The sequence below is a fragment of the Callospermophilus lateralis genome, chromosome 17 (genome assembly GCF_048772815.1).
Source record: "Callospermophilus lateralis isolate mCalLat2 chromosome 17, mCalLat2.hap1, whole genome shotgun sequence".
Taxonomy (NCBI): Eukaryota; Metazoa; Chordata; class Mammalia; order Rodentia; family Sciuridae; genus Callospermophilus; species Callospermophilus lateralis.
In genome coordinates this window covers 55,807,189-55,825,084 of record NC_135321.1, presented here as the reverse complement: position 1 = coordinate 55,825,084, position 17,896 = coordinate 55,807,189, and the positions used below count along the sequence as shown (strand labels likewise).

Sequence of the window (17,896 nt, the reverse complement as noted above, 5' to 3'; positions counted from 1 at the left end):
AGAACTTTGTCCAATGTAGACAAAGGCATCACATAAAACAGTGTGCTTCATTTAACAAATTCAGCTATTTTATTTAGAAAATGGCAAAGACAAGAGTGGGGTAGAAATATATAACCCACATATTTATAAAAGACCTACAAGGAGATAATATATTTAAAGAGAATTCAGGTTCCTTAGAAAAACTCATATGCTGTACTGAAGCCTGAAGATTCTGACATAATATCTTCAATTCCCCAGTTGAAACTGAGTGAACAAACAGCGCTTAATTATAAAATTAATTACTAGTGTTTGTGCCCTGGAGAGACCCACAAGAAAAGTAGATGAACTATGAATATTGCTTTTCTAAACACATTTAAATAGACAGGTACAAACACACATGTTTTAGAAGAGCTGGATGTAAAGTTATTTTGGTTTCCAATATGTTTCAACTCTAATAATTGGCAAATAAATTTTCATGCCCCACAATGATACTGATTATTAGCTAATGAAACAGATATGCCTGTGTTTTTTCAGGACATTCTATCTTGAAGGAGTTTTCAGTTTCTATCTCCCTTTATCTTAACTCGACAGAGCAACTCAAGTTCTTTGTGAATAGCATGGCTCTTTGCCTAATTAAAGTTGATGTCTTTCTGCTTTGATCCCCAAAAGGACTTAGGATCAGTTAAAAAAGGAGTAAACAAGGCCCTCTGGGGACCACAGAGGGGAAGCAATTCACTCTCCAACCACACAGCTACCTTTGCCTTGTCCCTGACACCACGTGGAACAATTTGTAGCTCTCATGCTTCTGAAGTAAGAAGGACAGAAAGGGACCCAGTACACGCATGTCCAGCATAGGGGCTATAGGTTCAGGACAGAGCTGCAAGATTGTGGCAAATCACCCTTTTTGAGGCCATAACAGGCCAAGAAGTCTGCAGGGCAGGTTGGCTAAGATCTGTCCCCTGGAGTGCAGCTATGTCCTTTTTTCATTACTGGAGACCTGCCCCCAGGGGGTTAGCATGGCTGCCCTTTGCTTGTCAGGAGAAAGAAGTGGCTCCTCTCTTGCAACAACATAAACAAATCTGCCCTTTCCACTGAGTCTTTCTCCTGAGATTTCTGAACCACTCTCTGCTGACAACATGCCATTTTCTGTTCGATTCAGCATGTTTACTTCTTTATTGTGATTCATGTCTGAGTTTCTTTTGAATCAAATTACTGCATCTCCCTGGTGAGATGTGCTATATGACTATCTTGTTAGAACAAAATCAAATAAAAAATTTTCATTGAGGGCAGCTCCATCTCATCCCCACCACATGTTTCCCTCTTGTTTGGATAAACTTCTGTCGGCTACTTGATCAGTAATGAAGCTTTCCAGTGTTTAGGCCAATTTTCAGTCACTGATGTCTTGGAAAAGATAAAGAAAATTGGTTGGAACAATGTCAACAGAGAGAAAGTCACTATTTCTAAGTATTATACCAACTGGCTAGCTGGATTTTCTCAATATACATGGGTTGAAGAAATGTGGAAAGACCAAATGGGTCATTATACTAGTCATAACAGAGACTCAAGCCATTCTTAATCTTTCATCAGCAGAGATACTTCAGTGCTAAAGTCAACTATTGCTTCAAGTCTGTAGGCCAAGCATTCCTGAACATTTCTGAACAGAGATAAAGCAATATAATTCCCATTATTCCTTTTCAATAAATATATCTTCCTTCTCCCTTTTACATTTTTGGATATTGGTCAAGACTTTTCAAGCAATTCCTATGTGCCCTGTATAAATGATATTTGTGCATTGAGCTGCTTATATTAAATGGATCTCCACCCACACGCACGAGTTAGATTCATGCTGAGTCTCTCCTTTCCTTTCACTGCTTCCAGTATGACATTTAAACTTCATGTATGTGACATATAGGCCCCTCAGGATGGGAGCCTAGACTGTCGTAGTCTCCCACCTCTTCCTGTGACTCAGGCATACAGAACTGTAGTCTTTCCCAGAGAGCACCCTGTTCTGTTTTGCATCTATGTGGAATACTGCCTTCTTGCACCTTCTCCAGATGGACTTCCATTTATCCTTCAAGGAAAAGTCATCTTTTCTCCAGGCTGGAGCAGGTATCCCCCGCTGGCCTTTAAAGTCCCCTGGAACATGTGTGGGTGTGGGAGTGGGTGGGTTTTGACCAGATGCACTGCAGTACCTGGCTGCTTCCCCTATGCTGTAAGCTTCCTGAGGGCAGAGAGGTACAGCTCTCCCCTAATTCTCTGGTACTGAGTGCAATGCACAATTTATTACATTAAATCTTGCTTTGCCACAGACACCAATGCAATCATTTTTTTAAAGAAGGAAATTCTGCTGTCTATAGTTACATTATTCCTTAGGACTTCCCTAACTTAGAAAACACTATTTTAGCAATAAAGGGGAAGAGTTTTTATTTAAAAATACTTACATTCTCAAGTTTTAAATTCTTGACCCATAGAATCAAACCCACTTTTTTTTTATTTTTAAGTTACTTTTAACGGGAACTTTTGGTGATATATGATACAAGGTAAGGAAATGAATCCTACAGATAGAGCAAATGAAGAGTGAGCAGCTCAAGCTATCCTCAGGCTATTATATGCTAGAGGTGACAAATTTGAACTGGAACTTAATATAATTTAATTTCCCTATAAAGAACAGGCTGCGAATTTCCTCTCTTAGATCTCATTATAAGTCTAGCATTTTTTCTGCACTAGCTAAAATTTCAAATGGATGCTTACTATATGCTGGATACAGTTCTAGCACTTTTGACACATTATGTGATTTAATCTTCACAGCCAACTTATGAGGTTGATAATATAATTATTCCATTTTACAGAATGAAGAAACTGAGGCCTAGAGAGGCTGGATAACTTGACCAAGGTCACACATCTAAGGACAGTTAAATTTGACACAGTAGTGTTGTACCAAAACTTGTGAACAAAGCCCTTCATATGTCATCTGTGAGATGACCCATTGAAAGGCAGAATCCCAAATTGGCACCCACTACTCCTGACTTTGGGCTGCATTCATGGAAAGCATGCATACTTGGGGCTGGGGAGGTGGCTTAAGTGGTAACGTGCTTGCCTGGCACGCGGGGGTTCGATCCTCAGCACCACATAAAAATAAAATAAAGATGTTGTGTCCACCGAAAACTAAAAAATAAATATTTAAAAAAAAAAAAAAACTCTCTCTCTCTTAAAAAAAAAAAAAAAAAAAAAAACAGAATGCATACTTTATAGCACGACTAAAAGAGGCCTGGTTTTGTTAGAGGTCTAAAATCTAACTGAATAAAAAAAATTTTTTTTTTCAGATTCACACTAGTATAAAAAGCATCTGAGGGTAGAGAAAATACAGTAAGAGAATTATAGAATGGAACCTTTTATGCGATGTCAATTCCCTGAAGCTTAGCTTTGCCTCCATAAAGATCTGGGCACAAATCTTATGTAGTTCAGTAACACATGCAGATGAAGCTGGTGAGGGCCAGGACTTCAGGCTTTAGTTGTGACAGATGTTACTTAGGAGTTGTTCCCGTCTCCCAGCAGCCACTGCCTGGGTTCCCCTAACCACTGACTTTGCTCCTTGCTCCCATGTATTCTACCCTACCACAGTCCTCCCACCAAGAGCATCCCATAGGAGGGCAGTTTTGGGGACAGGAGACAGAGCTATACAATTATTCTTAACAGAATTTTCCATTTTGTATTCTCCTCAAAGCAAACATCTTATTTGGTTCCTGATTCCTTCTCTAGTATATGTTAATTCTAACCCTTCTGTTTTCTTTTCTTCTTTTTATTTATTTTTTTTTTTGAGAGAGAGAGAGAGAGAGAGAGAGAATTTTTTAATATTTAATTTTTAGTTTTCAGTGGCTACAACATCTTTATTTTATTTTTATGTGGTGCTGAGGATTGAACCCAGCGCCCAGCGCATGCCAGGTGAGCGCGCTACCACTTGAGCCACATCCCCAGCCCCTTCTTTTTATTTTTTAAAATGACAATGAATTTGTAGTTAAGACTGTTTACCATTAACTTTCCTCTCTAGTCACTGAATTGGGAGGATGAGAGTTATTATTTTTTTTAAAAGTAATTACTAATATGACATTTAATTTTGGGGTATAACAACCTTTAATGAATTTACAGTCATAATATCCTCATGAGTGTATGATTCTTCAGTTTGCACCTATGAACCAAATGTCTTCAGGAGCTCTGAATGGGAAATAGTTTTTTTGCATACACTGAAATACGCATTGTCTGAAGTTTGTTATAGAAGCTGCAAAATAGCTATTTTTAAATAGTCCATGAAAAATTGGACTCAGGCTCTTTTATGAATTGTTATTTGATCCTGTAACTAATCCCTTTCACATTAACATCTTTAATAAACATTTGAGCAATATCTGCATTCAGAATATTGGATAAAACTAAGACATCATCTCTATTCATTAGGCTTATATTTTCTCAATAACCTAATTTTGTCTTTCATAAGATATTAATGCTTATGGAAGTCTTACTCTTAATCCTATTAATTCCTAAGCTAGCCTTTAAAAGTGCATGAGGCGATATGCAAAATCAGTCAATTTCATTGAATTATACATTGAACTGCTAAAGGTAAATCTAAGAATTCAGGATTGCTAAAATGTAGAAATTTACCAGAAAAAAAAATATATTCTGGACTGAAACCAAACCCTAGAGCATGATTGGATTAAGTTCTTTTTTTTTTTTTGCTTTTTGGTCTCCTGAGGTCACTGGCAACATGCCAGGATGCACAATGTAGTTGACAAAAATGTGTCTATTTGTTTGCTTTGGACCATAGACCTATTCTTAGAAGAGAAGTGGCTCACTAGCACTGGGGCCACGTGTAATGGATCTTTGATAAGCAAGCTTGGAAAGAGCTCAATCCAAGGCAAGGTAGAATCTGGGGCATGCCATGAAGAATCATGAGTGTACCTATAAAAGGAGACAGAAGCAGAATTTGAAGCTTACAGTCTGATTTACTGAGTCACAAGCTCCTAGCACAGGGGATAGCACATGATGTTTTTACTTGTCAGCTACTGATTCCATTGTCGTCATCAAACTCCCAGCCTGTGTGCATATATAGTATCAAAGAAGTTGAAACAGTTTCTTCCCTATCCTTGTTCATTTGATTCAAGTATGCATCATATTTCTGAACTAAGTCTATCTTCTATGTTGCTGTGAAGTTATATTTATTATGTGCCTCATATACTTTTTCAAGTCAGTAACTGTATTTCTGTACAGGAATTTTTAATTCAAAATAGACTTTAATTAGGCTTACAATAAAAATATACAGTCAAAGCAATTTAAAATGAATATGAACTTTACAAAAACTAAAATTGACCATCATCATTGTATTTATACTAGATGTATCACTACCCAAAGTTTGGGTAAAATTAAAAGTATTTTATGATAAAAGCCCTTAGTGGAGAGAAAGGAATCAAGGAAAAAAAAATACTCTAATCACAGGTAAGATGTTTCCTAACTGTGAGCTAGTTAGAGAGATTGGGGACCAGAAACACATTCTAAGATATAAAATGGCACAAATTTATAAGATCCTATCTTTTTACAAGTAAGTATACTATTTCATCTTCATCAATGACTATAAATGAATTTTAACATAAAGGAAGGAAATCAATTTTCCTGCCCTGCTTTCCCCACACACCCACTCAAGCTATGGCATGCTTCTTTAATTCAGAATTGAAGTTCATTAATTCTGTTCAGTTCTTGAATGTCTTTCCAACTGAATTTATAAGTGGCAAAGGCTATGAAAGGTGTGAGCCCTGCATCTTATACATAGTAAGAGAAATCACTGTTCCCATAAATGCCCTGACAGCTGTCCACACAAGAGTTCTGGATGGCAGCATGCTCTTTGGGCTGGCAGGACAATAACAGTTGTCATGGCGTGACAATAGCCAGTTCCTTTACTGCTGGCTAATCTCCACAACTGACATCATTGGTTGGTAGATAATTGCTTTAAGTGGACAGTTTCTTCCTGAGATAACTTCAATAAAATTAGGATTTAACATCATACTTAATTACAGGAAAATCCAAGGAAGGTGAACAAGAAAAGGGAGGGGAAGAGAGCCTGGTAGGCCTGTTTTCACTGCTTGTTTATGGGGAAGAAGGTAAAGGGTGAAGTGTTTTTCTTTTTCTATTGAATGTACTTGAACTTGCTAACCAGTCTCACAGCCAGTTGGAAAAGGATTTCAGATAAACTACCTGCTCCCTCTGCATCGTCTTTCACAGGGTGCTGTGCCTTGCTGGATGCTCTGAAAGAACAGGACCTAGGTCATGCTCACCTCATATTCCTCCTTGAAGCCATAACCCTCAGCACACTTCATCTGGGTGATGTGTTGAAGGAGGTCTGCCACCCGGATGGCAGGGTGAAGCTGCCCTGTTTGGTAGGGCACATCGGCTGTCTCGCGCTTCTTGTAAGTGTGTGACTGCACCAGGCTGCTGGTATCGCTGGCCATCGTGTGGGTTTCATCTAGGAAAAGCAGGTCAGGGAGAAATGAGGGCAAACAAGCAGGCTAAGTCAGGATCACTGAGAATGCTACGAAGCTGGCTGCTGACATCCCCTCAACCTATGGCTGCAATAATCCCTAGGATGGCTCAGCCATAAAAGAAAAGTTAAATGTTAAGAAATTTAAATGGTGTTGGCAATACTAATAGGAATGAGGCAGAAGTCTTTGCTTTTACAAAGCAGTCCAAACGATATATTGCATCTACACGACTCATAATAAGAGACTTTTTGGCCTTTTGGTGCTAAAGTGTATGGAAGTTTGGATCTGAAACTTCAGCAAGACCTGGTGTAAAACCAGTCTTGTAGTTTTTTCAAACATTAGTCACCTAGTTTGAATGATGAAGTAAATAAACTCTGTACAAATGTTCTATGAGCAAAATAAAAGTGCACAAAATGGTTTGGCTTGGAAAGCTAGCAATGGGAATGGGGAGCTTAATGCATAAAATCAAGGAAGAGTGAAAAAAAGAAAAAGGGAACCTGCTTTGGGTATAACATTTAGATGAATCACTTTGCATGCTCCAGTATCAGAAAGCTTGACAAAATACTGTGGTCCAACACATCACACATGGAATGTTCTACAATAGCACACATGCAGGCCAGCGCAGGGTAGCACAGCTGGCTTGGTCAGATCTACAGTAAGACACACACTCCCACTCCCTCCGCAACTTTTCCATGGGACAAATGGGGGAACTTACCATTGATTGGCACTTTTAAGAAGATACATATCAGGAGAAAAGAGGAGGAGAAAAAGGAAACAGGGCATAAGCGATAGTACTGTGTGAATAATTACAGGTAGTTTTTATTTTGTGCTTTAATTTTCCAGTTAGGTTTTCTATTCAGAGGTGGTCAGAGGGCAAAGCCTCAGTTCTCCCTCCATGTTAGGATGGAGGTGTTTAATTTAAGCACTCAATAACAGAAAGGAGGTTAAAATTAGTATCATAATTGCTTTCCATCCCCCATAAACCAAGTAATGACTTGTTAAGGTTTATTTGGATTCAACACATTTTCTCACTTAAATTTTTTGAGCAAGTCAACCAAATTGTACCACAAAATTAATGTCAAAATTTGGTTAAATAAGCCTAAAGAGGCTCTGTTTTAATGGACAACTACTAGTAAATTAGATTAATGAACTGTAGAAATGGTGGCTATTAAAAAATGTCTGAGGCAGGAAAGTACTGCTTGATTAAGAATTTCATATTCCACAGGTTAACTCATTATGATGCTGAATCCCTTTAGTTGTTATATGATTGAAGATGGTTCTTATCAATGTATTATGCTAGGGTCATGTACAAGAATAACATTACATTAAACTTATATCAGGTATAAAGCAATAAAACATATATAAGAGAAGTTACGTTCAATGTTTGAAAATTACCAGATTATTTACCAATAGGGAATTCAGCTAAGTCATTTTTAATTTATTTTCACTTTTTGAATGGAGAAGTTGGGCTCCAATGGAAATGTAGCCCTTGGGCACTTGGGGAGCTCAGCCTGTGCTGAAACCTCACTTGTATCTGCATTGCAAAGCACCTGGGTATGCATGGCATGGAAGTGGCACACAAGTGTGTAGCTATGTTGCTTTTGCTGAAATGGCACCTGGATCACTACAAGGTGGCTAAAGACACAAAGACAAAATAAAAAAGGGTGGTACATTGATTTTATGATTTTTTTTTCATTTGGATTTGCTTTCAAATTTAGCAATGCATTTGTTCCCACTTTAACAGTCACAAATACACCTGGAAATTTCCACATGGGATTTGCTTGTTGGCAACTGCCAAACTGTATCAACTGGGATACAGGATGCCTGCTGAAGTACTGAATCCATTGAGATTTTATTTTCTCCAGCAGGAAGATCTGTATGTTATACTAAAATAAATGGAACATTAATTAGTTTCCCCTCTGTGCCACTCTTGTTCTCTTAGTTTTGTACCTTATAGGATGAACATAATTAATTCATCCTTCACTGTGAGTTCAACTTCTAAACTTCACCTAAATGACTCAGGCCTTTCAAGTGGATATACTAGCAACCTGGCAATGCTCTGATCCAAGGCCCAGGTATTACTGAAGTTCAGAATCCCCAGAGCTACAAGCACTATCACCACTGTATATAATCATCCTGTGCTAAATGATGACACCTTGGCCTCATTACTAGTGTAGAACAAGTTTTAAAGCATTTAAACACCACCGCAACCCCTTCTTGGAAAAGAACACTATCATTGTGAATGTACAGATTGAAAATGAAAGAGAAGTTTTCCTGTGATTAATTTGATGGGAAACCAGGTCATCTCTCCAATTAGAAATTATTTACTCCACTAAAATGAATGAATAGTCAGTTTCCTCTTTTAAATAATTTATTATTACTGATAAAATTATCAATTGTCACTAATTTCCTTTATTTGTTAAAAATTGCCACAATAATCTTTTAAATAAAAAATAATGCCTTATAGGAAGAAACTGAAATAAAACTTCTCATTAACAGTTCTGAAGGCTAAGAATTGAAAAGTAATTCTACTTGTACTCTTGAATAAATTATTTTGAAGATTTAGGAAATCAGTTGAAAAATATCAATCTGAAATGAATACTACATTTTAGAGATGGGGAAGGTTCTATCTATCATCTATTAATCTATATATATATATATTTGCAAACAAATGAGGTAGAGACCTAATTTAACTCTGCATTAGGGTTCCAAGTGATAACCTCACCAATTCCTTTAAACAATATATAGATTCACAACTGCATCAGGTAAACAAGACTAATGAATATGGTTCCCAAATATTGTCATTTGTGACTCTGGTACCTCCATGAGCTGTACTGTGGACATTTATTTGTTGATGTAGCTGACTTATTTTTCAGGATGTGCATCTTTTTGTGTGACTTGAATTGTCTGTTCACGTGATTCTTGGGAAAGAAGCCTAACCAACTTTAAAAGATGTCATTAGTGTTCATAACAACAAAGCAGTGACTTTAGAAAAATGATATTTGTTTAATAAGCTTATCTTAATCCTGCTGTGAAATCTGAACACTTTCTTCCTTCTGACAATGCATGTCTCAGCCCTCCCCACTCAAAGCTCCCCCAGGGTCAGAACGTCTACTGGAGGAACTTGGGAATTAATGCCACTGCACACAAAGAAATCACAAATCTTCGCCTATCCAATGATTTTGCAAATGTCATTTGCATGTAGATTACATTGTTCTGGGTGCCAAAGATTAGTTGGTGCCCCTCACTTGTGAAAAGAATAAAAATGAAGCCTTTTTCTCCTTACAGTTGGTATTAAAATGTGTATGTGGGAGAGGAGGGGTTGTGGGCATTATCAACTCTCAAATGATACAAAACTAAAAAATTCTGTTTTATTCTTACATATGCCTTAGTTCACTTTTTCCCCAGGCAACAAACTTTCTTAAGCTCAGAGAATATCATAAGGAAAATAAAATTACCCTCTATCCAGAAATCATAAAAACTTAGAATAAAGAGAAGCACAGGGGGGAAAATTATGTTGCAAAGATATAAAGAGAATTAGGAAGAGAAAGTTGGACAACTGAGAATGGAACTCTTACTACAATGAATTGTTATATACCTGGAAGCCGTTTTTGTTGTGCTCCTTTCCGGTAAGGTTAGTAGTAGAAAGAGAACACAGCCGGGACACACTCGGGTTATTTATGCGTCTCAAAGGCAACAGCAGCCCATGCGTGTTTGGTTATCACAGCCAGGGAATGCCATTTCTCCTCACCCTTCTTACACTGCACAAACAGGACTTTTTTTCTGTAACCCCCTGCTGGGAATATTTCATACTTTAAATGCATTCTGCCCCACTGGGCTAACATTTGAGTTCATTTTTAGTGACATCTGACACATAATAAACCACTTGATTATAAAGTGCCATCCTGTCATTTCCAAGTTCAGAACATTAGCTCCTTTGAAATTCTGCTGTGTGACAGACACTTTGGGATGCTGGGGGTGCCCTGGGCAGATGGGTAGGGGGCCCAGACTCTACTGTGATCATTGTTCTGTATACCACTGGGCATAATTAGAAAAATGCTATTTTTTGCAATTGACATTTTTAGTGCTGAGTGATAACTGAAAATAATGAGGAGCTATTTTCACTTTTATGATGACTATTGCATTGGACAGGATTGAGCTCTTGGAAATACACAGCTGAGTGATGACACATTGTTTTTTCCCCTAGGATCACAACTAAAGTTAAATTCTGAACACAGAAAGGGAACTGGGACTGTTCATTTAAACCTTTTGAAATCATCCCAACACACATGCAGCAAACCCTCCTCATCAATGCAGACTGATTAGACCAAGTCTTTTTATCATCTACCCCACCCCCACCCCATCCTATATCTTTCTTCTAATCACTGCAACAAACAGAATTAAAACTTCAGTCTCCTCCAGAGTGGCCACTAACTTTCTCAATTACTCCTGCGATATACTGTGGTAAAGGGAAATATTCTCACCTAAAATTGCAGTTGGCACAAATGGGTCTGTCATACATCGTAAGCAGGTCAATGCAGAGAAAGTAAAAAGAGAAAGAACAGTAAATGATTGATGAAAGGTTCCCCATCTTCCCCCATGAAAGCCACAGAAAGCCTTGGGTACAGCACATCCAACAGAGTGAGCTCCTACAGCACCACATGGTGCATGGCACTGTGGGAGGCTGATGGGCTCTGGCTGCCAAGGGGCCATGAAGAGATGAGAGGATGGAAGGATCTGTTACCTGGGTAATAGGAAGTAGGCACCGATGTGCTCAGTGTGTTTGTTTTCATTGTAAAGGATGATGGTGATGACACAGCTGTTGATAAAGGAAAAACAAAAAACAAAAAGGTTGGTCAGAAGCTGTAGAGTCCTGAGACTTCACCTGAAATCACCTTGTTCTGAAATCACCTTGGTCTGAAATCACCTTGGTCTGAAATTACCTTGGTCTGAAATCACCTTGGTCACTCCAAGCAAGTGACAGGAAGAAACCTCCCAGATTCACTGAGGGCCACATGGCAAATGCCATCATCCCCAGGTGTCTCTGGGTAGTTACTTGTCCTCTTAGAGAACAAACAGTGCTTCATCACTTAAAGACTTTCTTACCCAACAGCCCAGTAGATAAATGCAACCCACCTCTATCTAACTTCTAGCTTTTCTTGCAGTAAGTCTGCCATTGTATGATGCTGACATTCAAGGCTACTGAAGAATACTGGGGATGCCAGTGTTTTGCAGGTTGCAAATTCCTGTCCTTCCTCACATTTTGGAAATGGAGATAACTTTCCATACTGACATGATTTGACTTATGAAAAATAAAGCTGATGTTTAAGGTGAAAGCTGCATGTCTCTTATTAAATCCTTATAAAAATGTTTGTATTCCTTAAAAATATTCCTCTAAAACATTCAATGCTATCACAATTTCTCCTTATGTTTTTAAAAGAGAAGGTCAATCTAATCCAATTTATCCAATTCCAGTAAAAATGTCCAATTCCTAATTTTAAGGTAGTATTCAATTGTCTTCAATATCTTCACTTATTCATGATAACAGCACATAAATTTCATAAACGTCTAACAACTTAAATATGATAAGGTGGTTAAACATAAGTAACATGTATATATACTCCTCTGATGTACTCACATGATTTATTTGATGCCAAGTGCTGGACCAGAACACTGATACCCAATTACACCATTATATTTATAGGAAGTGACCCTGTGGACACTGTATAACTATTCTGATGACAATGTTAACATATTTCAGCTCTCAGGAGCAGTTCCAGTGTGACAGTGCCTTTACCCGTGTTTATAGTTTTAAAGGGCTAAATTAGTAAGTGATGGAACAAAGTCCAGAATCCAGGCTGTCTGTCTTTTATATGATATTTTTCCAAAGTACAGAATAATAATATATATAATGTATGTTTTACCAAGAAAAGATAATAACTGATGAAAACAAGAACCAAAATAACTGAATAATTATATCAGGGTTAGTGAGAGTAATACCTCTTTAATATGAGCAGAGAATTTTACATGGTTGGCAAAAATGTGCAAAGCATATATAAAAAAACTGTTTATTTTTGCCTTTTTGTTAAAACAAGAGAACATAAAATACATTTGTCTTTTATTATACAAGTTAAACCCATTCCCAAGTATGTTCTCCTTTTGTAGCATATGATATGCTATATTATATAAGCACAACTCATACTTGCTTTGGGGGACAGATTATTCCACATGTTTTGTAAATGTGTTCGTGCTTACTTTGAAATTCTCCAACCACATTTATCTCACTGTCTCATTTTTAAAAGCACTTAACTTAGCTTCTAGACTTTCTCCCAGCCTCAAAAGATATTGTACTTTGCAGATTTGTTATGGGGATGAGGTTGGCAGCCAGTGGTCTAATAAATGCTCTTCCTTAAAGTTCCTGCCCCAGTACTTTAGGTCTAATTTTAAGGACATTAATAGAATATTATGAAAAACTTTACCATCAGGGACGAGACCCACTGACTGCTAAAAGAGTGAGAGACAAACAGGAAGACTCCTGTGGCATTTCTTGGCTGACTTTGAGGCATCAAACAATGTCAAATAGATCAACAGAGGCAGAGGGATGCCAGCTTCTACAGCCTTCTTTCCCTGATTTTTGGATTTCTACAGAACCACTGTCTTTTACAAAAGTACTTCCTGTCCAGAGATGAATGTCTCTGTGGTTCCAACCTCAAATGCCTTGAAGCTACTAACATAGGTTCCTACTCTTAGAGCAGATCATTTCAAACAAATTTATTCATAAGGACTTTCACTATGAAATTAAAAGTTTGTAACCTTAGTGGGTTGGAAGTGAGACCATATATCGAATCTGCATGGTCCCTTTCTTCTCTCTCACTCTTTGTTTTGTGCATGTGTGTGTGGTGCTAGGGATGGAACCACAGCCTCACATGTGCTACACAAATGTTCTAACAATGAGTAACATTCCTAGCTCCTGTGTTCCTTACCTCCTGATGCTTAAGAAATAGCTGCTGCTACAAATATGTCAACCTGGTATGCTGCTCAAAGATTTTCTCTAACCCAAGCCCCCAACAAGTGCAATATAGGCCATATATATTATAGCCATTAAATGTATTATATATGTGCTTAAAAAAATGTAACATCTTCTACAAAGACACTGAAGGGCAAAGAAAGGCCACCAAAGATGCAAACCGAGCAGCACCTGCTCAATGTAAGACCAGGTGTGTGTGGAGACCACAGAAATGTGGGAGGAAAATGTGGGATGACTGTAGCCACTATGTACATAAAAAGTAAGAGAATGAATTCTATGAAGTCTCAAAGACTGTGGGAGCAATTCGAGGCTAGGAGCAGGCACAGGCATTCACCATGCTGTGATTGAGAGAGGAGTGGATGGAGAACCACAGCACCTGAACAGGCTGCGTGTGCACTCAGGACACCAGGACACCAGCTCTCACTGTCCAAACTCTCCCAGACACTCTCTCTGCTCCTCTGCTCCACCAGTCTTTATGTGTATTATTTAAGTAACAGCAATGCTGCACTCTCCATCTCCATACTGATCAATGACCTGATTATGCAGCCGGGATCAGTAGCAGTCTGCAGGGATGGATGTCACACAACAGGATAAAGAAACCCTTGACCTTAATCTTGATGAACTTGTGCTATGGCCTATAAAACCAGCCATGGCCATGTGATTTACCTGTGGTATCTGAGATCATAAGGGGACAAAACAACTGTTCCTTTTTTATATCATATAATCAATCTAATTGTTAGTTTCCTGAAATAATGCCGTGAACCTGGATCACAGGTGGAAGCAAGGGAAGGTATTAGCCTAGCTCAGTTTACCCACCTGGTGTGAGGTTTAAGATTTGTGAAGTTGAAATGCGGTTTAATTTATTAATTACCACTCATAGCCCTATAATGAAGGCAGAACCTGTCAGCTAAACAAATAAACAATTAACTTGTTACTGCCATTTAGCAAACTGTTTTACAACAGGCTTCCCTTGTGCAATTCCACACCTGGCTTGCTTACAAATGGGACCTAAACAAAGAAAAGCATGATGAGAAACAGGTGCCTCTTCCTCAACCACAGGAAGCCTTTCTGTCACTGCTCTGAAAGAATTTACAAAGACTGTGGTTTCCTGTGGTCTCTGACCTGGTCCTATCACCTTTGGAACATCTCTGCTAAGCAAACCATGAGATGTAGTATTTCCAAACCAGGTAAAGTGAGTGGAGAAAGCAATATGGCATAACAATTCTTTTAGGTTAAAAGAAAAGTCTTTTTTTTTTTTTTGCTTTATTTTTTAATCCCTCAAAGCTACCTGGAATCTCAGAAAGCCATTGGGTGCACTTACATCTCCCATTTAGATTGTGTGTGTCCATGAAGGAGAAGGCTTCATCGCAGCTTGTGCCTTGCTCTGCATAACTCTTGTCCATCGAGTTCACCATCACAGTCATCTCCTGCCGGGTGCTGCTCATAGTCTCCTTCCGCTTCTTGGCTAGTTTCCTTAAGGACAAAGAATTCAATTATGTAGACATGCATGTGAATGGAAACTGGAGATCTGGTGGCACATTGAACAATGTTCCGGAATAACCTCTACTGAAACAATTTTACACATTCATGATTCATTGATTTATGTGCCTTATGTCAGGTACTCTGCCAGGCTGCACACATACAAATGAAAAACATGCACTGCCTGTCCTCAAAAAATGAAAAAGAAAAAATCCAACCTAAAACGTTGTTTTTTTTCCTACTATAAACTAAATTAAAATGACCAATAATACTTGTACTATGAGGTCATCATTGTTTATTGGTATTCTATTAGAGATATTAACTTATTACTGAATTATTATTAATATTGCCATATATAGTTTGAAGAGAAGATTCTAATAAATATTTGCAGACAGATTTGAAATACAGGTGCTCCTTTGCTTATGTTGGGGTTACATCCCAATAAACTAAAGAGGTTATATGTTCAAAATGCACTGACTATACTCAACTAATGAAAATCACAGCAGGAACATTTAGCATGGTTAATCATGTAGCTCCCTCTGTCAGTGGAAAATCATGCACAAAGGCCCAGGACAGTATTCCCTGCATCCTGCTCACTGACCAGCTGAATCTCATAATCTAAAATTATAGCTTACTATATAAAAGCCACAAAAATCTAAGGAAAACTTAACATAAATAAACAGATAAACCCATTTTTTACAGGTCTCACTACTACCAGAGGATTTTTTATGTACCCAAGACAGACAAGAATAAAATTCAAGTTGCTAGAGGAGGAGGGATAAAGTGAGGTTTAAGAAGACCACAACCCCAACATAACAAAGTACCCATATCTGAAAATATTCAAATTCTGACCAAGATCCTAACAGCATTTACAAAGAAAAAAAGCAATAGAAGCTATTTCCAGTAAATCATCTTGACACTGGTTGACCTAGGACATAACAGAATTAAAAATGGGCCATGTAATCAAAATTGTACCCATATAAGGTGATTGTGAATGGAATGGAAGGAATCACAACATTAGACCATATGGATAATCTTTATTATCATTTCCAAATGATACATAATCCAAATGCTTTCTTGCCTGTAGTTATAATCATCTTTTAATTTCATACTTTGAAGGCAAAAGGCTTTCATTAATAAGATGCCCTTTTAATTGCAAATAGGTGATGGGAAAAGAGATCATTTTTAAACAGATAATTGGAAGTCACCTATAATGTCTCTGACAGTAAATTGAAACATCGTATGTTCAAGGGTGATGTTATAAAGATTTTGAAAGGTCAGGTAGGGTGGTTGGCACCCTTCTCTTGACACCTGCAGATCACCTTCCTCATGGAAGATAATCTTCTCCTCTTTCAGCCATGCTGGTGTGGAGTCAAAGTCTGTGTTTGCCTGTTCTTGGAATTTTATTATTTGGGAATATTATTTGTTCTTATATGCAGCTCAAAGTTCTCATGCATAATTACAGATAGTTAAGGAAGGTTAAATTTAGAACTGAAGCTGGGTTATGACTGTGGATCAACTGGAGGTTCCTCCCACTCCCCCCTCCTCATTGAACCTTGTATTATTCTTTTAAGTTGAAAACCCTGAAACCTACTAGAAAAACTTTTGAGAACTTATCTTTGTAATCATATCTAAACATTCAGTAAATTTATTCCTGTTTTTAATTTCAAAAACTGGTTTATCTGAAATATTTTAATCTGCAATCTCCAAACTTGTACTCCATGAATCAGAAAGGGTATTAGTAATTAAAAAGAGAAGAAGAAAACAAAAGGAAAAAAAAAGGCTTGTATCAACATCTATAAATAGATTATAAAACCATTGAGAAAGGACTTGCAGCTTCCAGTCTGGCACAAAGAGAGCTTCGAAGTCATCACCCTATCCTAAGAAGTAAAAGCTGGACAAATTGAAAATCAGCAACTCTTCTTGTATCTGTCAGAGACTTGAGGTCACAGAGCAAACAACTGCCTCCCAAATTGGAAAATCCAAAGTAAATACAATGACAACTTATGGGAGTCAAAGTCCATGAAGAAAAGTAAGAACCACTACAGGGTCATAACCTAAACCATCATCGACCAAGTGCTGGAGGTGCTTTGTGGTCCAGGCTTAGAGTGAGAAACGCCAGGGACCAGAGGGGAGGGTGGGGGAAGGATGACTAAACTTAAGGGGTCTCCACACTTTTGATAGTTAAACCTCCATGAGCTTTTACCATGGTTCTCACAGTGATGATCAGAGGCAAATCCCCTCATGCTTTTAGCAGGATGAAATGGAAAGTGGCCATTTTGAAATATGCCAGAGCATTGGTAAATGGTTTGGATATGAGCTGTCCTCCCAAAGATCCTATTAATTAAACAGATGAAATGATTTAGTTTATGAGACCTGTAACCTAACCAGTCCATCCTAATTTGAATGGACTAATTGTATTATAGGCAGGTGGTGCATGGGTGGAGAAGGTGAGTTTTTTGGGGTGTTCCCTGGAAAGGCTTATCTTCCCTACAGCACCTCACTCTCTTCCAGGCCACCTTGAGGTGAGAATGCTCCTCCACTACACACTTCCACCATGATGTTCTGCCTCACCTTGAGACAAAAATGTTAGAGTCTGTAAACAAGTCTGGATGGTGCCTGGCAAAATGCCAGAGGGAGTGGTTTGTGAAGTAACTCCAGCCAGCCATTAAGTGTGGAGATTCCTTATTGGTTGAGTGCTGTATCTAGTTTATGTTAATGTCATTAAGTGTGGAGATTCCTTATTGGTTGACTGCTGTATCTAGTTTTTGTTAATTAGATAAGCTGTGTGGAATATATAAATACCTCTGTTGTCTTACAATAAACGGCTCCTACTCCTGCTGTATCAAGGTACACAAGTTGTTCGTCACCCCCAGGTTAGTTTGCTGCA

The 17,896-nt window shown here is 38.1% G+C and overlaps 1 protein-coding gene across 5 annotated transcripts in view; it reads right to left on the bottom strand.

The window, feature by feature from the left end:
• Ptprm (protein tyrosine phosphatase receptor type M) overlaps nt 1-17,896 on the bottom strand; it is an 825,932-nt gene that overhangs the window by 162,575 nt on the left and 645,461 nt on the right. For 3 of the 5 annotated variants that reach the window (XM_076837052.2, XM_076837055.2, XM_076837056.2), the window contains exons 15-18: nt 14,849-15,000; nt 11,245-11,319; nt 10,985-11,011; nt 6,297-6,484 (exon numbers count right to left, since the gene is read on the bottom strand). In XM_076837052.2, the coding sequence (XP_076693167.1) occupies nt 6,297-6,484; nt 10,985-11,011; nt 11,245-11,319; nt 14,849-15,000 (442 nt within the window). The remainder of the gene's footprint in view (nt 1-6,296; nt 6,485-10,984; nt 11,012-11,244; nt 11,320-14,848; nt 15,001-17,896) is intronic. The other 2 variants (XM_076837053.2, XM_076837057.2) reach the window with 1 other exon arrangement.